Below are 23,306 nucleotides of genomic sequence, written 5' to 3'. Positions count from 1 at the left end.
ATGGCTGCCTCCCTTCTCCCCCCTTCTTCTTTCTCTCAATGAGATTCAGTGAAACAGGGAGGGAGAATGAATGGACCACAAGTAAATGTGAAGGAAGGATGTGAAGTTCCATCCCAGCACAAAAGAGGAAGATGAGAGAGGAATTGGATTAGATTTATATAACTCTATTCCTCCTAATCAGATTTTCAAACAGGATCATTATCAATATGTGGTGTTTGAAAAAAATCCGACCAGAATATTGTGCTTAGTCATTTTACCTCAGTGTTATTTCACTGAGATTCTAGACCAGATGAGGGCTGCTGAAGAAATGCACACGCAGTCACATATGCTGATTGGTAGAGATATCTGAAGCCTTTTTATTTATTTATTTTTAAGTGGAAGGTTTATTGAGATGTTTAATTCTCTATTTTCTCACCCTGTCTGTTTGGATTTCCGTTATTCCGCCATGACTGTCAGGATTTTCATCATATCATCACAGAGCAGTCAGATGGAGTTCACATCACAATAACATCCATCCATTCATACACACACACACACACACACACACACACACACACACACACACACACACACACACACACACACACACACACACACACACACACACACACACACACACACACACACACACACACACACACACACTCATAACTATGAACAATTTACAACGACCTCTTCACTAAAATTGCATTTATCGCGTCTGAAGAAATGTAAAACTGAAGAAATGAAAATACAACACAATATTACCACGACAACGGCCTGATCTTCTGACAACAACCTGTTGATGTATTTTGTTTAAAACTATGAATTTGGACTTCTCCCCTGGTGTACTGCATGTGGGTCCTAACCTCACCCGTGACAATATGCCACAATATGCCAATATGCCGTCAGTTTTTCTCTACCATAGAGAAAAACTTTTTGTTTTTATTCAGAAAATGTAATATTATTTTCTAACTTACAGAAAAGAGAAGTCATAAATGTTTTACTACTGACGCATCAATACGTTTCCATTTGGAGTGTTCAAGTCACGTGTGACTGCATGTATGTGTGCTAGATTTCAAGAAAGAACGGTTTTCAACACAGCCGGTCAAAACAACAAGAATTCGACACAACAAAATAATCTGAAAGTTAAGCAGCTGTTAAACAGATCTTGAATGAAGTATTTTCTGGTGCAGAACAAAGATCTTCATCCATCCATCTTCTAATCATCGCTTTATCCGCCATAGCAGGTCAAGGGGAGCTGGAGCCTATCCCAGCTGGCTTAGGGCACAAACAATCACTGATTAACACCTATTAGAACGTTAAATATCTGGTGACGTCTCACTCAGTGTAAGTAAGCAATGATCAAGTAACGCTTTTAATTGAATGCTTCATCAGGAGGGAGATTACTGAAACAGAATAGTTTGGTCATCTCTCATTATCCATGCACTAAGTCCCCTGTGCTGAACGTAAATGTCTCAGATCGGTGCTATTAGAGAAACAACACGTAGTTTAAGCGTACAGAGTCCAAGCCTGCTTCACAGCCTTCACAGCCTGTACTGGTTCAAAGTGAAACCAGCAGTGGGTCTATGATCAAAAGTGAAATTTGCTCTGTGTGTGCAGTCAGGCGTACAGTGATTGCTTTCTCATTGGCTGATTCTCAAACAGGAGCAGAATGAAATGTTTGTGAATAAAATCAACTGTATGACCCAGAAACAAAGGCTGGAGACAGAGGCCATGCTAAGCCAGGTCAGACAAAATTGAAAAATGAAAAAGCACTGAACCCCACCTTTGAAACTGCTGCCTTTTACTGTTTGGATGCTTAGTGAAAAACTGGACACTTCACAATACTCACAATCTTCTATAACAGTCATGTGCATACCCAAAAAATGTGGGTGCTTTCATTCCTAAAGCAACTACTGCAGCAGAGCTGGCCAAGCACCAAACCGGCAGGATCTCATCAAACGAACGGCTCCATCACCCATGCAGCTGCTCTTGTGTTGCATGAATCACAAATCAGTACAACTGGGATAATAGCCATGCAATTCAGTGACTGGCACATATTATCAGAGATTCTCAGCTTCTAACGCTTGTCCCTGCCGGCCACACACACGCACACACACAAAAAGACAGACGTTTGCATGCACCCTAAATTATTTTTAATACAATCCTGCACATGAAAAAGGTACACACACACACACACACACACACACACACACACACACACACACACACCAAATAGCCAAAATATGTTCAGTGTAGAGACAGTTATAGTAATGCTTCATGCATTGCTGATTCTCCACTGGGCTGAACTGGGAAAGCAAACAAACTGTAAATATACATGAGATGTCTGCTCTATGAAACCTTACTTGAGATGCAAGAGTCAGTGAATGTTTGAGGAGAGTGAGCCTCAAGAACCTGGAAAGAGTTTCCTTTGGGGACAGGATCACACTATAGATTCTTGTCACACTTACAAAGATTCCAATTAGAATATCTTTGAAGGATAGAGAGAGAGAGTTGGGCATAGAAGCAAACTGGCATCAGTATCGGATGTTAACGGGCTGGAGGTTGCTACTCAGTGGAATGCAACACAAGACAAAGAGAAGATGTTCATATATAATGATATCTAAACTGGAATGAATGCACATAAAGATCATGACTTTTGAAATTATGTTCTTTGGACAGATGAGTCAAAAATTGATTTAAACATTAGAACAGAGGACATTCCAGTAAAAGAACTTCATACCAATCAACATGAAGGTGGAAGTGCCATGATTAGGGAATGGTTCGCTGCAAGAGAACCCAACCAGCTCACCATCATAGAATCCACCATGAATTCTCCTGTGTATAAGAGGGTGCTTGAGGAACATTTTAGAACATTGAAGTTAAACTTGACCCCACGACATGACAAGGGCCCAAAACCAATAAATCCACCAAGACCTGGTTGAAAACTATGAAATGTAGAGTCCTACTTCGGTTGAAAGCATTTGCAATTGAAATTGAAAGCACAAATCACAATCCTGTTTAGATAATGTGAGGTGACATGTAACAGTCTGTACATGTAAGAAGACCCCTGAAACATCTCACAGTTGACAGAGTTAACAAAATTCTGATTGAGTCATCCTGTTTTGGTGCTCGTTGTGTTTTTAGGGCAAACATAGAAATACATTGTAGTGGACACTTGGGAGAGCTGTCTCACACCAGGCAGGCACAAGGGAGGTGTGACGTCACGGGGTTAAAGGGTGTGACAGGGGAAGCGGGTATAAAAAGGAACTGTGTTGGTTGTTGAGAGACACTTGTGAATAAATACACTGAACTCACCCGTACCCTTGCCTCGTTCCTGCAGACCTCCACAACATAATTAAAGATTTGAAATGTACTCATACAGTAGAGTCTTTCTTGTAAATGAGACAATAGCGATTGCCTTCCACCTACTGACTCACAAACAGACGAGTATTGTTGACTGACTTTTGACTTATGAAACATTTTATTTATGAGACACATTGTACATGTTGCATATATATGCTTTTTCATAAAGAACATCTTGACATGAGAAGATATAGTTTGAACGATTTAGTCTTCAACTACTGCACTGTCACTGATCTGTTTACTCACAATTAAAGTGACCATTCACAGTTTTGTCCTATTTGCTAATAAGTACCTTATTGGACCAATAAAGAGTTGCTTCTGCTGCTCATTGGCACCTCAGTCTCTGATGGAGTTACAGACACAAAAGAGAGAATTAATGACAAGAACGCTCAGTGCTTTTTTCTCTGCAACAATTTTGAAGTGTATTTCAGTGAGAGACACAGAATTGGTGCTTTTAGAGGGATGCTTGTCTATGTAAGCTATCTGATGTATGTATTACACATCAGATGGTGAAAGTGTTTCTAATATACTGTATGTTGGAATACTTGAGGATTTAGTGACCCTCTTGTATTCATAAGTAATTAAAGGACATTTTGTTTCCCCTCTGATACACAGGCAGACTAAGATAACATTCAGTGGGTTGATACTGAACACATATTTGAATTAATCTGCTGTCGTGATGTGCTTCATTGGTGGGCTTTAAATTAAGTAATCCCTGGGTTAAATACACATTATTAGACTTAATTTTAGTTTCCACATGTTTGTATTTGACTGTTTTATGTCAGCGTAACAGGTCAGTGCAGCAAGGGTTAAATCCAAGAGTGTTGCATAAGCGTATCTATGTAATATATATGTAACAATTATCCATTACTAATGAGACATGACATATGAATGAATGAATTATTTTAACGTTTGTGCAGGTTTCAGTGCTCTTATTAGAACTGACACAAGGAGCTCACCAGTCTGAGCTGAGATTCAGGCAAAACTAGCACAATAACCTGATGAATAAAAAGCAATAAAAAGTGAGACATCGTGTTTTGAAATCAGCAACATGCAGCATTCACCTTTTGGTGTTGGTGTGTAGCCCTTTTTTACTGACACACATACACACACACACACACTCCTTAGATACCTTTGTATTCATATGCCAGCTATGAAGACAAGAACAATTGCCTCCATACCTTTGAAAGTGTAGCCATGTGAGAAGTTATCCAGCCAGATAGACTCTTTGTGAGGCTGTTAATTCACCATGACATCCTATCTAAAGTTAACTGCACAAACTTCACAGACGGCCCTCTTCAACCCCGGGGCTAGATTACCTATGATCGCTTGGTCCTGCGTCAGGCAGGAGCAGATGAGCTCGGCTTTGAAACTGTCTCAGCCAGCTGCAGTGAGCGTGGAGAGGGTGAAATAAGAAAAGTGTGGGAGAGATGAAGTGAAAGAGGAAGAAAGTTGTAAGGAGTAACAGAATGTTAGAAAAAGAAAGAAAATGTGTCAGAGAGACGGAGCCGGAAAGAAAAAGACAGAGTAGTGTGACCCAGTTTACAGCAGAAACACATAGAAGCTAAATATAACCATGGTTCACTTTGGCTCACCATGAAGCATGTATCTGAGGCAAAACACCCTCTGGTTCAAAGGCAGGGAGGGAAACGGTGACAAAAATATGTATTGTGTTAATTTAGAGCAAAGTAAACTTTATGAATATTCAATGAGAGATGCAAACTACCTCTTTCTGATGACAGAAGGGACTATTGCAGGGAAGGGAAGTTTTTCTGGGTCATACTTGCAAGACAATGTGCAAAGTTCCCAGAACTCCAAAAACAGCTGCAGACTACCATATATCTATATCTGTATATGTGTATGTGTATGTGTGTGTGTGTACACATACCTGTCTATACACATATATATATATATATATATATATATATATATATATATATATATATATATACAGGTATAAATATACAGTATATGTATATATGTGTGTGTGTGTGTGTGTGTGTGTGTGTGTGTATATATGTATGTATGTATGTATGTATGTATATATATATATATATATATATATATATATATATATATATATATATATATATATATATATATATATATATATACACATATACATATACATATATACACATACACACACACACTGTACATGGTTTTTACATCTCCACCCCTGCTGAATGAACGTTATCCTCGGGGAGATAAAAAAAAAAGTCCAGCTGCCCAGCTGTGACAAAGTTTTCTTGCAAGAACCCTCCAGTCTATAATGCTGTCACAAACTTTCAACCTGAATTGCCTTCAGTCCCGATGTTTGTGAACATCCCCATGCACATAAATGCATTGTGGGTTCTTTTCCTGCTCTGAAGTTCGCAGAAATGTTGATTAAAGAAGGACAAAACACTGTGGATGGTGCGTCAACAGGAAAGAAGAAAAGACCACATGAAGTCTGACATGAGAACGAACTGTTTACTTAATCGTATACAGTATTTGCTGAGTCATTTCAACACGATGTGAAATCTGAATTAAGCAGCGTTAATGTTGGGTTTTACAGAGCACTCATGTTAAGCTAAATCCTCTTTCTATGTTCACGTGTTTGGCCCTTATCCGTGGTCCTAAAGCTTACACACCTTCTTCTACATTGTGCCAGACACAGAAAATTAAATGATTCATGGCTTTTTAAGTCTGTATTAAATATGAATGTTAAACTGGTTGAGCCTCCTTGTCATCACCCTGATCTTTAGCACTCTCCACAGACTATACATTTGGTTCAAGTCAGGATTCTGACTGGGCCACTGTAAAACATTAATGTTTTCATCCACTAACCATTTTGTCACTATTCTTGCTGTGTGTTTTAGTTTGGTGTGTCGAAATGCCCAAGGACAAGTTCCTCTGCTTTTTTCACATGCTGTTTATTGTAATTGGCTTCTCTGGTACATTGGCTGAAACAAGATTCATGAGGATGGCCAAGGTGGTGACTTGATTCTTTTTCACCGCTACAACTATCCTCATCACAAATGTAGCCACAAGAGGACACAAGCCAATGTCTTATTGTGCTGGTCCCAAGCCTGGAGAAATACAGAAGGTTGCATCAGGAAGGGCATCGGGGTAAAACTTTTGCCAAATCAAACATGCAAATCAAACTAATGACTTCCATACCGGATCAGCCGAGGCCCGGGTTAACAACGACCGCCATCTGTGCTGTTGACCTACAGAGTGCCGGTGGAAATTGGACTACTGTAGCTCGAAGAAGGAGAAGAGGAAAGTGTGTTCGTAGGAAGAGAGAGAAGAGGAACGCCAAGAGTATAGGACTGAGAATAGGGACGTTGAATGTTGGAACTATGACAGGAAAAGGTAGAGAGTTGGTTGACATGATGCAGAAGAGGAAGGTAGACATACTGTGTGTCCAGGTGACCAGGTGGAAAGGTAGCAAGGCTAGAAGTTTAGGAGCAGGGTTCAAGTGTAAATAGGGAGAGAAATGGAGTAGGAGTTATGTTGAAGGAGGAGTTTTTTAAGAATGTCCTGGAGGTAAAAAGAGTGCTAGAAATAGAAGGTGTGATGTTCAATGTACAAGGATAAATTCTGGTTGGACTTTGATGAAGTGATGCAGAGCATACCTAGAAGTGAAAGAGTTGTCATTGGTGCAGACTTCAATGGACATGTTGGTGCAGGAAACAGGTGGTGAGGAGGTGATGGGCAGTTTTGGTATCCAGGAGAGGAATGCAGAAGGACGGATGGTGGTTGACTTTGCAAAAAAGGATGGAAATGACTATAGTGAAGACTTTCAAAAGAGGCAGGAACATAGGGTGACCTATAAGGGTGGAGGTAGGAGCACACAGGTAGACTACATCTTGTGTAGATGATGTAATCTGAAGGAGATCGGTGACTGCAAAGTAGTGGTAGGTGAGAGTGTAGCCAAACAGCATAGGATGGTGGTGTGTAGGATTTCACTGGTGGTGAGGAAGATGAAGAGGACAAAGGCAGAGCAGAGGACGCAATGGTGGAAGCTAAAAAAGGAAAAGTGTTGCAGGACTTTTAAGAAGGAGTTAAGACAGGCTCTGGGTGGTCAGGAGGTGCTTCCAGATTGATTGATTGATTTTTATATACTGATTATAATCCCCACAGGGAAATTAGTAGCACACTCTAGTTAGTTCAAATCATGCATATACTGTATATGTGTGTACAGACCCTGAACACACAAACACACACACATGGGGCCTGTACGCATGCAGAGGAGGTAGAGTGGCGGGTAGCTCCTTTGTGGTGCGCTCCAATGAGCAAGTTGTAAGGGGGACGGCACATTGCTCAAGGGTGCCTCGCTCAAGGGCGCCTCGCTCAAGGGCGCCTCGGCAGTGCTCCACAGGGGAGCTGACACCTCCCACTGTCAGCTAACCTCCGGGTGTTGTTTCTTGGCGGGAGTGGGTATCGAACCGCCGATCTTTGAAACATTGGACGACCCGCTCTACTGCACGCTCTAGCACTGAACCACTGCAGCCAGTGGCTGATGTCCAGTTGACTGGACAACTACAGCTAATGTGATCAGGGAGACAGGTAGGAGAGTACTTGGTGTGTCATCTGGAAGGAAAGTAAATAAAGAGACTTGGTGGTGGAATAAGGAGTTACAGGAGTGTATATAGAGTAAGAGGTTAGCTAAGGCAAAGTGGGACACTGAGAGGACTGAGGAGAGTAGACAGGATTACAGGGAGATGCAGCGTAAGGTGAAAGTAGAGGTAGCAAAGGCCAAACAAGGGGCTTATGATGACTTGTACGCTAGGTTGGACAGTAATGAGGGAGAGACTGATCTATACAGGTTGGGAAGATAGAGAGACAGAGAAAGATGGGAAAGATGTGCAGCAGGTTAGGGTGATTAAGGATAGGGATGGAAATAGATTGACAGGGGCCAGTAGTGTAATGGGAAGATGGAAACAGTACTTTGAAGAGTTGATGAACAAGAAAAATGGGAGAGAACAAAGACTAGAAGAGGTGACTGTTGTTGACCACGAAGTAGCAAAGATTAGTCAGGATGAAGTGAGGAGGGCATTGAAGAGGATGAAGAGTGGAAAGGCTGTCGGTATATACCTGTAGAGGTTTGGAAGTGTCTAGGAGAGGTGGCAGTAGAGTTTCTGACTGGGTTGTTCAACAGGTTCTTAGAAAGCGAGAAGATGCCTGAGAAATGGAGGAGAGGTGTGCTGGTATTCATTTTTAAGAACAAAGGAGATGTGCAGAGTTGTGGCAACTACAGAGGAGTAAAGCTGATGAGCCATACAATGAAGCTATGGGAAAGAGCAGTTGAAGCTAGACTAAGAAGAAGTGAGCATTTGTTAGCAGCATTATGGTTTCATGCCTACGGATGCTACAGTACTACAGATGGAATATTTGCTTTGAGGATGTTGATAGAGAAGTACAGAGAAGGCCAGACAGAGCTGCATTGTGTTTTTGTAGATCTGGAGAAAGCTTATGACAGGGTGCCCAGAGAGGAACTGTGGTATTGTATGACGAAGTCTGGAGTGGTAGAGAAGTGTGTTAGAGCAGTGCAGAACATGTAACATGTATGAGGACAGTGGTGAGGTGTGCTGTAGGTGTGACAGATGAGTTCAAGGTGGAGGTGGGACTGCATCAGGGATCAGCTTTGAGCCCCTTCTTGTTTGCTATGGTGATGGACAGGCTGACAGACGAGGTTAGATAGGAATCACCATGGACTATAATGTTTGCAGATGACATTGTGATCTGCAGGGAGAGCAGGGAACAGGTGGAGGAGAAGCTAGAGAGGTGAAGATTTGTCCTTGAAAGGAGAGGAATGAAGGTTAGCCGCAGTAAGACAGAGTACATGTGTGTGAATGAGAGGGACCCAAGTGGAAGAGTGAGGTTACAGGGAGAAGAGATCAAGAAGGTGGAGGATTTTAAGTACTTAGGGTCAACAGTCCAGGGCAACGGAGAGTGTGGAAAAGAGGTGAAGAAGCGTGTACAGGCAGGATGGAACGGGTGGAGAAAAGTGTCAGGTGTGATGTGTGATAGAAGAGTTTCAGCTAAAATGAAAGGAAAGGTGTACAAAACTGTGGTGAGACCAGCGAAGTTGTTTGTTCTAGAGACAGTGTCACTGAGGAAAAGACAGGAGGCAGAGCTGGAGGTAGCAGAGATGAAGATGCTGAGGTTCTCTTTGGGAGTGACCAGGATGGATAGGATCAAGGAATGAGTACATCAGAGGGACAGCACATGTTAGAGGTTTTGGAAATAAAGTCAGAGAGGCCAGACTGAGATGGTTTGGACATGTCCAGAGGAGAGATAGTGAATATATTGGTAGAAGGATGCGGACTTTTGAACTGCCAGGCAGGAGGCCTAGAGGAAGACCAAAGAGGAGGTTTATGGATGTAGTGAAAGAGGACATGAAGTTGGTGTGAGAGAAGAGGATGCAGAAGACAGGGTTAGATGGAGGCAACTGATTTGCTGTGGCGATCCCTGAAGGGAAAAGCCGAAAGGAAAAGAAGAAGAACTATCCTCATGACAACCACATGTCTCACTTTTGACTTCAGAGCATGTCCTTTGATATTTTTTTAAATACAAAATGTCTTGTTTTTGTTCTTTTTTTACAATTTTTTCAGTCGCTAACAAGCGTTTGTCCAAACAGTAGTCACATTTTCTAAAGTCTTAACACAGACTCACACCTTGAAAGCACAATTGTCCAAATGGTTAATTTTCTTCTCAAAACACATCTTGTTAAATAAACACTAACTCTTTATTCCAAAATAGAACACTTCTTTGTCTGCACAGACACTCTACCGAAACACTAGATATTCGACTCAAAATGAAATCACTGTGTCAAACTATAATGCTTGTTTTCATTTCATAAAGTACATGCAGTCAATCAAAGTACACCAGGTTACAAAATACTAGTTATTGTTGACATTACAAAAGTTGCATAGACTTTCATGTTTCAATTTTGCTGGTATTTGCCTGCAAAATGTACACAAAATTTCTTGGTTGGGAGCTTTATGTCCACATGCAATGTTCACATTGAAAAGCATTCTAGTGAAAAGCAAATAATTTTTTCCCTTTACAGTTTATTACAGTAGGTGCAGTAAAAATACTGTTTACAATATGATAGTAATTGTAAACAGTAAAATTGTAAACAGAAAAAGCTTAGTGAACAAAATATTCATGAAAACACACAAGAGCGTTATGAACAACAAAAACAACGACAGCAAAAACCCCAGAAAAAAAAAAAAGGGGGGGGGGGCTTACGTAAAAAAACACAAAATTACTGTCTCTGATCTCTATGATCTCTGATATCATCCAAGGCGATGCACCTGGGATTGAACCGATTGGTACGCCGGATCCACCCTTGGCAATGATCAGCTGCATGTCAATGGGGCAGCAGTGACTCAGTGGTAGACTCAGAGCGGGTCATCCAATGTTCCAAGATCGGCGGTTTGATTCCCACTCTCGCCCAAAAATAACCGAAGTGTGAGATGACAGTGGGAGGTGTCAGCTCACCTCTGGCGCACTGCCAAGGCACCATTGAACCCTTAGAAGTTGCTCATTTGGGCGCACCGTAAATGAGTGGCCTGCCACTCATTTACGGTGGGAGGTATAGTTTGTCTGTTAAGAAAATGAAAGCATTGTGTAAATATGTTCACTGACTGCATATTGTGTGAAAGCAACATGAAATGTGTCAATGGTATGGCCACAAAAGACCGATGCTGTGCTAATTGTGTTTAGAGTTTTGAAAATGTGACTGCTGTTTGGACAAACGCTTGTTAGCGACTGGAAAAAAACTGTAATAATACATCGCACTTGTAGCCACTGAATCTCGAAAACATTCAGATACGGCCTTAAAGCCCTTTCCTGTTTTGTAACTATCCCCAATTTGCAACTAAGGTCCTGAGTAATCTCTAGCCATGACTGTCCTCAAACCAACTGTACGCAGCTGTTGTTTTTCACTTGTTGACTTAATTAAAACAGCTTTCCCCAAAAAAGAAAGTTAATAAGGGTACTTTAAAACAGCTTGGACTATTTAGAATGGTATAACACTTTTCCCCATAGACTAACAGTTTGCGAAGGGTATGAAAAATAATTTTGGACATTCCACTTTTTGTTCAAATATAGATAAAAGCTAAGAATACTCTAATTTCAAATTAAATTTTCCTCCATGTAAGCTACTTAACAGTTAACAAGAAGTCACTATTCACACCCAATGTCATATTTTGGGAGGGTGTAAAGAAGCTTCTCTCCATTTACACAAAACAGACTCTGGAAGATGGCAGAAAATTTGTCGAGTTCCGCACTGTGGTGTGAATCTGGAGCTAGAGATCAGATGATTCAAGTTTGGAGATGATCTGGGTATAGATATAGAGATAAAGCAAATTTAGACTCATTCAAACTGATTTCATGTCTCTGTGACCGGTAAGAAGGCATACTTTTCGGTTCACCTATTATGAAATGTCAGATTTTGTGATAATAGGTTTGGTGGAGGTATGCACTACTTTTCATTTGTTGTTATTCACAGTGATTCTGTTCTTTGCCCGGACACATTCCTTCTCACATAAGGTTTACTTGTCTCCTTTCAATCTAATGGAAATAGAATCTGCTTTTGCCTGGAATCTTTCATCGTTTCCTGTGGGTGGGTACAATCTGATCTGGGGTGCTTTCTTTTACGGTTTTTCTTAAAGCACCAGATTAGAATAAGAGTATTACAATGAGATGTTATGTTCTGTTGCCATGACTTAAAATACTTATGGCGTATGGTCCACATTCTTACATAATTACATCCACCTGCAATGTCACTCTTAGTGGTATTGTTTAACATTTTCATTTTAGATTGCTGTGTCAAAATTGACTTTGCATTCTTTTGATTAAACCCTCTTATTGACTGAATAATACACAAACATATAAAGCATGCATTACTGTCCTATGGAAGAGTATACTTCATAAGTTCCACTTTAAAAGGTGTTAGAAGAACAATCACCGCAGCCCTGCTACACCATGCTAGCTAATGACACTTTTCACCTGACTCCTTCCATCTGCACCCACTCCATGACACACAAACCGTCTGTGATCTGCAACTTCAATCAGTCAGCAGAACACAGAACTTTGTGGTCATCAGGGACTGCAGCTGAACCACAGCCAATGCTTTGCATTTGACATATCAGGGTGCCAAATGCTGCAATATACTGTAGTCACAAAAAAGCAGTCATCGTTTGTGAGACCAGTATATAACGCCAAAAGTGCTCTGTGATGGTGACAAGACTGTTTCCCTTGAGTTTAACGTATTTGACGACTCACTTCACCTATACTTATAATAGACTGCAGACTAGATTTTGTTCTACCCTGTTGACACAGAAAACAACACACATTGCCAGACAGGTTAATGGTACATCATACTGAATAAATACAAGTAGAGGTGCTGGAGAGAATCTGCATGAAGCAAAGATGACATAAATCTTCTCAACTGTGAGTTGATTGCTCAGCTTCAAATTCATCGGCTTAAAATGAAAAGGATCTTCACATGCAAAAATGATGAGCGATTTACAATTCTAACTAAAGTATAGTGTGAAGGGTCTCAAGCCTACAGGTGGAATATGCTGCAAGTGACATGAATATGTAAATTAGGGTTGAGCCGGGTACTTGTTTCAGACAAGTCAATTCCGAGGCTGTTCTGTAAATATTCATTCATACACTTGAGAATATTCATGTTCTGAGTTCATAAAAAAAACTAGTTCTGTAAATAGTTCTCTTACTTTTGTGATCAAAAACATTGATTTGAATCTCAGTTTTGAGGCTGTTCTGTAAATAGTTTTAAAACAAACAATAAAGCAACTTATGATCATTCATTTTCCTCCGCTGTATCTGCCGCATGGATCCTATCCCAGCTGGCATAGGGCGTGAGGTGGGGTAAACTCCGGGCACAACGCCAGTGCCCAGCGGAGCCACACACAATCAATCCATATCAATTTCATACTTAAAATATTGTACTGATGTAAGCCCCACCCATTTCCAGTCAAACCACACCTACTTCTGGTTTAAGTCCCGCCTATTCTGAGTACAGACACCAATGCAGATAATTTAGATAGTTGAACAGATACAGATATAGATAGTGGTGTACTCGCTAATCCCTCATGGAAATAATTACAACTCTCAGTGACTTCCTCTCTATCTAGTATTGTCTGCTGTGCTTATGTAGTATGCAGTGTTTTAAATCCTGATAAAGTTGCTACACTGTAAATTATAACAGGTTTCCAGATCTATTGGGAATTCAATTAGTTTCACTTGGACTGGTTCTTCTGTTTTGGTACTGCATCGGCACAATTCCAGAATAGCAAACATTTTGGTTTCCCTTTAATTAAATAACAGGCACGATAGTGTGGTATGCCTGTAAGCTGAACATAATACCGTAGCATGTAGCCAGTTAGGTTAACTTAGCATGAAGACTAGCTAGCCTGGCAGTACCCAAAAGTAATGAAAAACTGTAACTAGCTAATTTTGAAATCTGTGAAAACTTTGATGTTGTTTGATATTAGGGTAACATTTAAAAAAAAAATCTTCAGGGAATAATATTTTCATTTTGTTGAAAGAAAATTTTAATTCAAAGCAGAGATGGAACAAAATGTATTTTAAAGAAGCATATTCAGCTCCATGTCCACAAAATATGTGCTTCTCTCAGTTTCTTCAACAAGATAAATCAACTTACCCCTTGTTGAAGTGAAGTGCTGCTAAAAAACATTGCTTGGATGCAACAATCCTTGTTAACGTGTCTAGCCCTATATGTTCACGTGGTCTACAACCTCATGCAACCAGACTAAACCAGTAGAAAATGAGACTCTCACATAAAAGCTTAAAAAATAATGGAAATCAATCAAATGCGAGATATTTTCACATTTCACAATCTGCTCTGAAAATCATGAAAGTTATTTCAGGTCTACTTCTGAGATGCCCCATGCCATACCAGAAAATACAACAAAAATTACAATCATTTACTCAGGCGTTACACACATATTAAAATTATTGCTCAATAATTTTAATTCATTGCCTTGGCACCAGCTTTCTTGACATTTTACTTGTGCAAAAGGAACACAGTCCATTCTTGATTTTTCTTGGAAGCAAAACATCAATCAGTTCTATCCACTAGAGCACAACACACTGTTGGCTTTGCCTCCCCTTGAATTCTCACAGCTGACAGTCGGACACAGTGATGCAAGCCAAGTTAGCCTGTAGCATTCAGGCCAGAGACAGATTCAATAAAAGCATAATAAGCACGCTACACTGTGTGTGTGTGTGTGTGTGTGTGTGTGTGTGTGTGTGTGTGTGTGTGTGTGTGTGTGTGTGTGTGTGTGTGTGTGTGTTTGTGTTTGTGTGTGTGTGTGTGTGTGTGCGTATGTATGTATGTGTATATATATATATATATATATATATATATATATATATATATATATACATATATACATATATATATATATATATACACATATACATATATATATATATATATATATATATATATACACAGAGAGAGAGAGAGAGAGAGAGAGAGAGAGAGAGAGAGAGAGAGAGAGAGAGAGAGAGAGAGAGAGAGAGAGAGAGAGAGGCACTACTCTTTACATAAAATATATAAAATTCTTGCAGAGTGAGGTTGGGACAATCCGTCTTCAAAACAGGAACATTTGATTAACGTCATTACAGATGTAATCCAATTTCCCCGGCTCAAATACAGATGTATATTCTAGTAATTCCATTCTTGGGCCTGATCCCAGGATTTGAAATTAGTTTTCTGAATGGCCGCACATGCATGAAGTGCAGGGCAGGACACATCAAGGAGGCTTGATACACAGTAGCAAGAGGGAAGGGATGGAATGAACAAGTTCAGCCACAGGGTAAACACTTCCATGGCTGGACACAGGGTCCAGTTCTTTGCTTTGTCTATGTGCGTATGCATTTACGTCATTTTCTTTCACCAAAGACAAACTGCATGTCATACATCTCTCTTCCCCTTTTCAATTCTCTCAATGGCCTACAGCAAAAGCACTCAACACAAATTAAGGATTTCCCAAATATTGGGCTGATAACTCTTAGTTATGAAGACACACTATCAGCAAAGTCATGGACTTTCCTGATCATGTGAACAGAACCGTTGATAAAGGGCAGCCCTACAGAAGTCCACATGCACCTGGAACAGGTCTGACTTACTGCCAGCAATGCAACAATGCTTTGCCACCAAGGAAATTGTTAGGATTTCATATTGAAGTCTTAGACAGCAAGCAGAAATTAATCATTTCCTACATTAAATGTAATGAGACTGTTGATATAATCAGCATGGAGTGCTGCAGAAATTCAAGGTTCTGAGTTTGTCAAAAACGTCAAAGTGCAACTGAGTTCCCAAAGTAATGCTCAAAATTGGGAGGAGGTACACTCTGAAGTGCTGGTTTCTCAAAGACATTTTTGTCTTCTCATGTGTAATAAATAATTAAATACTTGACCTACATTCTCTGTTTAAAATGGGTTGGTGGAACAATGGAAAAAGAAACCAGTGATACTACAAAGCTGTAATTTTCTTGAAAGTAACATCTGAAATTAAATGTGACAGTTCTCTGGCTCGCCTTCACTGGTCAACGGGGATAATGTCCTTATAACACAGAGAAATAAACAAAAACAATTAGATCTGACTTAATTAGATCCAGGACTTTTTTTTTTTTTGCGGTGTGAATCAAAAATAGAAAGTTTCTTATCTTCCAAGACAGGAGATGAACAAATGAAACATACGTATACATATACTGCATGTATACTCTATGAAAAAAGTTTATTAATGCTAATAGCAATAGTCTTATTAATTTACACTTCTTTTATAATCAGTGAATTAATTATTTAATTTTTAAATGCAATTAAATCATTATGATTTGTAAAAAAGCCACTGTTTAGTTTATAACAGACCCCAGCCATTTCACAAAATACTGTATGTGGAAGTATTATTTCAGCATTACTTTAAACTGTGATATTATATGATAAAAGGATTAATATATTGGTCCGCCAGTCACTTTAGTACCAAAGGGTTTCAGATATATATCAAAATTATATTATTACATGATGTTAAACTCCTTTTAAGACCTATTACTGTAATTAAATTGTAACAAGTCAGTTGAATTTTTTATGCATGTTTCTGTCTACTGGAACCCCCTATAAGTGAGATCCTAACTCTGAAGAGGCTGTCCTTTCAGTACAGATTTAAAAGTGTCAGTATATTTTATTTGCTGAAACACTTTAATTGTGACTGAAATAGTATTATGTTTGAACAGGAAACAGCATAATACCATCTGATAAATTTAGTGGGAGAATATGTCTCTGGCTCAGCTGTTACAACTCACCTGTAGTAAAATGTAACATACATGCATGTTAAAGTTGTGTAGTTTATGAGTTTACTTTATGTTTTTCATGGAAAATAAGAATAAGATTATAAACACTCAAGTGAAATACATCAAAATTGTATCCAAGTACAGTCCTTCAGTAAATGCACTTAATTTATAGAACAAAATCCTAACAAAGTCCCATTCATCTGTCAGGGAGTACTTTAAAGTGGTGTATTTCAGTCACAGCCCAAGGCCACATAAGATGCTTTATCTGCTTTAGCAAAAGGTGATCTGACCTTGAGTATTTTTAAGTGAAGGTTTGGTCCCTCGTTCTGTCAGAAATATTGGTTATAACAGCTTCAGTCGAGAGGACATGAATCGTTTGTCTCCTCCTTCAATGACACAAGTGAGTGAACCGTGACTGAAGGAGCCAAATCATCCTATAGCCGCTCTTGTCTTGAAGTGATGCTGCACTGCACAGTGATGACAAAAGAAACAGGAAGGATTTGTAGTCTACTGGTAAAATATCCAGTAAATGAACTGAACTGCCTCTGGTTTATTACAAAAGTAGTTAAGAGGGGTGTTTTAAAAATATGTATATGATTATGTGAAGTTTTTTAAAAAAATGATAGAGAATCATTATAAGAGTTGTGTAGTGAACGCTCCAAAACATTATTGCCAACAAGACAAGACAGGGAACACTTAGAATAATCATCTGTGCTATTCTGGATATGGAAAAAATAAAAAATAAAATGATAAAACTGGACAAATGAATCAGGTCTGGACAATGTGTCCATGTGCAGCCTGCTTCAGCACCTGCCTTCTTCTTCACTGCTTTGAAAGACAAATCTCAAGAGAATGTGTGAATCAGACTACAGAGGGGATTATGCTGAATGGATGGCGGCGTTACAGATGCTGTTGCACTCACTGCGTATCATAAAAGATGAATTCATTTCAAGCTTAGAGGCAGGTGATGATATCTTCACACCTGTGGGCCAACAACATAAAGAGTCTGTAGCATCAGAGGAACTTCCGCGCAGCATTGGTCAAATTTAGGGGCCAGGATGTTGAAGATGTTGTTGAGGAGGGGGTGGTTAACCTTTGAGGAGAATTTCTTATGGATTTCAAGTAAAACCTTTTTAACTACGAGCTACTGCCTCGGAAGTTAAGAATGAGTGTTGTTGTCCAACAGTTCAGAGCCTCTATCCACAGTAAAAACATTGTACTAATCTCGATAAAATTTCAGGAGAGGGAGACACTGTAATCCAGTAAAATAAACACAACAAAACTGATTGCTGTTTCACATGTTTCTATTTTTGGGACCTCAACAACGCTCAGTATGCAGTTCTTCATGTCTTTAAATTGTGCTATCGATATCAATAGACAACATATCGTATATTGATATTATAAAATGAAAAAGTTCACTTATGTAAATCTTAATGGAAAAAGAGGAAAAAGAGAATTGATTCACTAGATGTGGACATGAATCGGCCTGTAATGACAGAGATGACTCGACTGATCTACGTGTGAGGATTGGGTCATACCAGTCACACCTGAATGGACGAACACAACACACTCACAAGCCTTTTGACGGAACGGTTCAACTCAGTGTGTTTGACAGCCTCCTTCCTCCTCTCCCACATACCTCTCATTGGATTCTGGATCCACAAGATGCCTCCGATAAGGTGAGGAGATTGGCCCAGCATCACGAATTCCTGAATGGCCACACTCAGTTTCCCTCTCCTCAAATGTCCGGATCACCTTACTGACTATCACAAGGAGGAAAAGCACCGACTTCAGCCAATCCACATGTCACACCACCTGCTGTCTGGTGACTGCTTCTTGTGGAAACGGGATGAGCACGCAAACGGCTCTCTGTTGCGCCACAAAAACAAATACTCTAGCAAGAACAAATCAATTCCTCATGAAACAATGCTTGATATAAAACCTCAGCCCCACAGGACGACGGTATCCTCCTCCAGGGAACACAGAGTGTCCTGTATACCGGAGAGGATTTTGCAGGAGAACACCGACGCACCTCTGAGGCAGACCTGTGACCAGTATTGTCTCCAGGCGCGCACGCAGCAGCAGCGAATATAAACGCAAGGGAATAAAAATTGCGCGTGAATTCGAGTGTGAAAGGCAAGTGATCATATAAGACCGGCAAGCAGTTAGTTCACTTAAATCACAGGAGACGACCGGGACAGCGCAAGTGATGCGGGGAGAGAGCAGGGGCTGCTGCATCACCCAATCACAGGCATTCACAGCTGACCCGGCTGGGCTCAGCCATTCACACTATACCGCTCCTGACATCATGGAGCGATAACTGTCTCTTCTGGCATCTCAAACAGGAGATAAAAAAAATAAATAAAACCTGTGTGACACCGGTGGGCAAGCGCAGCTTCCAGAGCCTTACCTTCGACAGCCATGGCGCTATTCCACGGACGTGGACATCACTCGCAGGGGAAATGTAAAAGTCAACGCGCTCTCATTGTACCTTGTTTGGCGTGTTATCATCACTTTGCTGCGGGCAAACCGGAGCGCACAGCTGCTGCCTCGCCCCCAAAGGATCCTGGGAGTTGTAGGCTCAGCGCTTTCTGTAATTATGAAGATTTTATTCGTCTTTTTTTTTTTGCACACCCACTCCCATCCCCACCCATTCCTGTAGGTGAGGCAAGACACGGAAAGAGGTGACAGAAAATTATTTAGAAGTTATTTTTGCGCTTGGATATAATTCATTAAATTGAACTCATCCAGAAAACAGGATCAGCTATCAACTCAAACACACTCAATAATTCTGAACCATATTCTTCACTCGTGGAATACTTTAAAGTTTTAATATACGCTAATTTGTATTTGCTCAATGTGATCCTGTACTCAGCAGCTGGTTAGAGAGTAGACAGGCTACCCTTAACCTCTCATTAAACCTCACATTAACATTTTTGCAAGACAACAAACAGGGTTCTGAAAAGGTCAAAATATTTATTTAGTGCCAAGTCACACATCAATGGGAATATAATACACTACAGAAATAAGAATTAGACAGAGAAAAGCAGTCAATCTGTTCAGGAAAGCAGGTATACTGTATTATCAATGATCGATCAACCAATCCTTTAATAATCCCCGTGGTCCAAATATTTGCACACGTATATAGGCAGCTCTTGCATAGGGATTTGTAAGCAGTTTATAAGGGGATATTACCTTGCTCAAGGGCACCTTGGCAGTGCCTAGGTGGTGAATGGGCACCTCCTGCTACCAGCTCACAAATATTTTTGGTCCACCCAGGTCTTGAACTGGCGATTTCCGGTCCCCAGTCCGCGGCTCGGTGGACTGAGCTACTAAAACCCCAGTAAATAGAGCTGAACTGCCATCACCTGTGTGTCTTCAGGCTAGATAGTCTAGCAGGTTAGTCAGGGTTACACAATGACTGATAAAGGTGACGGCAATGCTGGATGGTTTTGTGTTTGTGTCCACAGAGTGGAAAGCTGTAAAGCCTGTCTGCCACACACCCCCACAGATTCAGGTTTAGCTTTCAGTTTTAGCTTTTTATAATCCCATAACTAACTCCTCCTTCCAATGTCACAACAAAGACTTGGGAATGTTCTTTGGTATCCTAATTAAATCATTTATAACCTGACACAACTACACCCTGAAAGTAGAGAGCAAGAGGAGGGCGTGAATGCATCATCTGTAGCAGTAATATGTCCGAAGAAAGACATTTATATTTCAAGTAGGACAGACAGATAGACATATCACACAGGGCCCAGCCTGTCCGCCTGTGTGCCTGTATGGAAGTTGTTTGTGTAGTTTCTATGATTGATATCATGCAGCGAAAAATCAGACAATGTGACAGCATGAGGAAGTTGTCAGCATGCTTTTGTGTGGTGCGTACCAGGCGTCACGTCATACAGGTTTGACCATCATGTTGTTTTCTTTTGCTTCTCCTTTGTTTCAAGTTCTGCTCATCCTGTCACAGGGGTTTCCCCCTACACTCCCTTCATCTTTGTTCTTGTCACAGATCATTTTTGGCCACGTAAGTGTTTTAACATATGTGCCAGTGAAATGAAACAGAATGGTAAAAAAAGATCAAACCCTTTTTTAGGGGGTGAGTGAGATGGGGTATATACTTCCAGATCAAACAAAAAGATTCTAATGTGCAGGCTTATTTATTTTATTAAATGCCACTAGCGGAAACACATGGAAATTCCATGATAAAACAATAAAATCAGACTTCATACCAAACATATGAAAACAAAAGTATTGGTATTATAAACCAAGCGCACCCAACGCAGTCAAAAATCAACTTGGTGATGTAACAACTTTGTGTTGGCAAATCATGGATTGCGCTGGGCGGGCATTGTGAGGCCATAGATGAATGTTAGCAGGCTAACTGGAGAAAGAAAGCTAACTAATGGTGAGATTGGGAAAGGAGCTAACGTTAAAGGAAAAGGCATGTGTCAAAAGAGCAATTGGAAAAGAAATTTTAGGGAAGTGATAGTTCTGTTAGCTGACTACATGAACAGAACTCGATAGAGTTACTTAAAGATCGATTTTGTCAGATGCCCGAGGAGCATTTTGGAAACTACATCAATTGTCCCATTCCAAATGGAAACCATAGCAGGACAGATTGTTCATGCTAGCCAGCTAGTTGGCCAGAATTTTCGTCCCGGATATCTGAGTTGTTGTGTGGACGAAAGGCGTAACCGCAACAAAAAGCCTCGCTGCCCAATGCCTAACTCCATATTGTTCACGATTCCTTCTGGCAGATATGCTGTGATTGGTTGGGTGTCTGGCAGTGTCAGACTTTTTAAGTGAGCTTATTCAAATATATAGGTAGGGATGTGTTAGGGTTTCCCTCGGCACAAAACCCTCTTCGGTTCTCTAGCTTGGTTGAGAGGTGTATCTGCAATGATGAGACAAATTGTATTCCAAACTAGGTTAACTGAAGAAGTTCCGCAGTTTACGAGTTGCTGACGATACAGCGCTGGGCTTTCCAACAGACGCAGCAACAAACCTCTGGAGAAGAGACTCAAATGTTCATTTACCATGATCTTTATAGTGTTTAGGATATACTCTCCTTGAAGGTTGAGGTCACCATCAGAATATTCATGGACAATGATCTTGATGGTGTCTGGGTACGGTTGTCCTTGGGGGATGAGACTCCCTATAAGAATGTCCCTTGACCATGATCTTGATTGTGTCTGCCATAAGTTCTCTTTGTGAACTTATGAGCTCACCAGCCACCTGACTCAGCCTCTTGTGTGTCAGTTATCTATGCATTGTGCATGCTCTGTACTTCTATGATTAGAAAATTATGTGGTAGAAAGGGGCTAAGTGTTGTGCTATTCAGATTCAGGTCTTTCAGTTCTCTAAAGTTATTTCTGAACTCAGTCTACTGTAATTACCTGAGAGCTATCCTCAAAATGAATTTGCTCATCATTTGAAAACTTTCAGTGTGAAGCGTGGTGAAGCGTACCTACCCACATTCATGCACACAGATCCATCCACAGAATCCATTTCTGTATAATCCATTCACTTATTTGTGGGAGATTGTGTTTTTGTAGGAAAAGGCAGGAGGCAGAGTTGGAGATAGCAGAGATGAAGATGCTGAGGTTCTCTTTGGGAGTGACCAAGAAGGATAGGATCAGGAATGAGTACATCAGAGGGACAGCACATGTTAGAGGTTTTGGAGATAAAGTCAGAGAGGCCAGACTGAGATGGTTTGGACATGTCCAGAGGAGAGATAGTCAGGCAGGAGGCCTAGGGGAAGACCAAAGAGGAGGTTTATGGATGTAATGAAAGAGGACATGAAGGTAGTTGGTGTGAGAGAAGAGGATGTAGAAGACAGGGTTAGATGGAGGCAACTGATTCGCTTTGGCGACCCCTGAAGAGAAAAGCCAAAAGGAAAAGAAGAAGAAGTTGTAGAATAATAACTTCAGTTACTCAACTGAGACATTTCCCAACATTGTGTACCATAATCAGTATTAGAATTGATAAAGTAACACAATAACACAGAATAAACAATATTTTTATGAGGATTCTTAATGTTTTTCTTATGAAAACTTGTCATTTTCATTTCAGTTGAAGTTGCACAGTTATCCTTTGTCAATGGACACAAGGCATACTTCAATATTCTCTTTTTGTTCAGTGAATTTTAATGATGCGGATATATATTTTCAAATGTCCATATGCAGCGGAGTTGTCAAATATTTATTAGAACAAATAAACAATCTGCTTAGCTAATGAAGCAGAGGGAACTGTCTGAGTCCAAAGCTGAGAAGATTACTTCAGCACCTGTTTAGCTCACTTATTAATACAAGTGTTGTTTGTTTCATTATTATATGAACAGATATCATTAAACTCAGATCACAGTTTTATAAGGAGTTACAAGCTGAAACTGGTGTTTTGCCATGCAGCGATTTCATGTATTTTCCATTGCTTTGCAGAATAAGTACTTAGAACAGTGAAACCACTCCAGGTTTGGTGTTCGTTGTGAATCTAGCATATGCTAAGCTAAATGAATCCTCTCATGGCTTAAGTTTATACCGAATGAACACTAATTTCAAAATTCCCCAAAATGCCCCCCAGACTTGAGCCCAGTACTCATTAGTGTTGTGAGCAGAT

At 40.2% G+C, this 23,306-nt stretch overlaps 1 protein-coding gene across 7 annotated transcripts in view; it reads right to left on the bottom strand.

The window, feature by feature from the left end:
- The window catches only part of samd12 (sterile alpha motif domain containing 12), a 132,632-nt gene extending 110,126 nt beyond the window's left edge, over nt 1-22,506 (bottom strand). The window contains exons 1-2 of one of the 7 annotated variants that reach the window (XM_068333862.1): nt 19,884-22,506; nt 19,180-19,279 (exon numbers count right to left, since the gene is read on the bottom strand). Coding sequence is in view for 4 of the 7 variants with exons in the window: in XM_068333856.1 (XP_068189957.1) it covers nt 18,328-18,388 (61 nt within the window). In the remaining 3 variants the exon portion in view is untranslated. Of the gene's footprint in view, nt 1-2,725; nt 2,836-3,640; nt 3,692-18,327; nt 18,813-19,098; nt 19,280-19,883 lie in introns of those variants that run through there. The other 6 variants (XM_068333861.1, XM_068333858.1, XM_068333860.1 and 3 more) reach the window with 6 other exon arrangements.
- Nucleotides 22,507-23,306: the final 800 nt, after the last annotated feature.

Source organism: Antennarius striatus, chromosome 14 (assembly GCF_040054535.1).
Source record: "Antennarius striatus isolate MH-2024 chromosome 14, ASM4005453v1, whole genome shotgun sequence".
NCBI lineage: Eukaryota > Metazoa > Chordata > Actinopteri > Lophiiformes > Antennariidae > Antennarius > Antennarius striatus.
The sequence above is the reverse complement of the archived record's forward strand: the minus strand, read 5'-3'. Positions and strand labels throughout refer to the sequence as shown.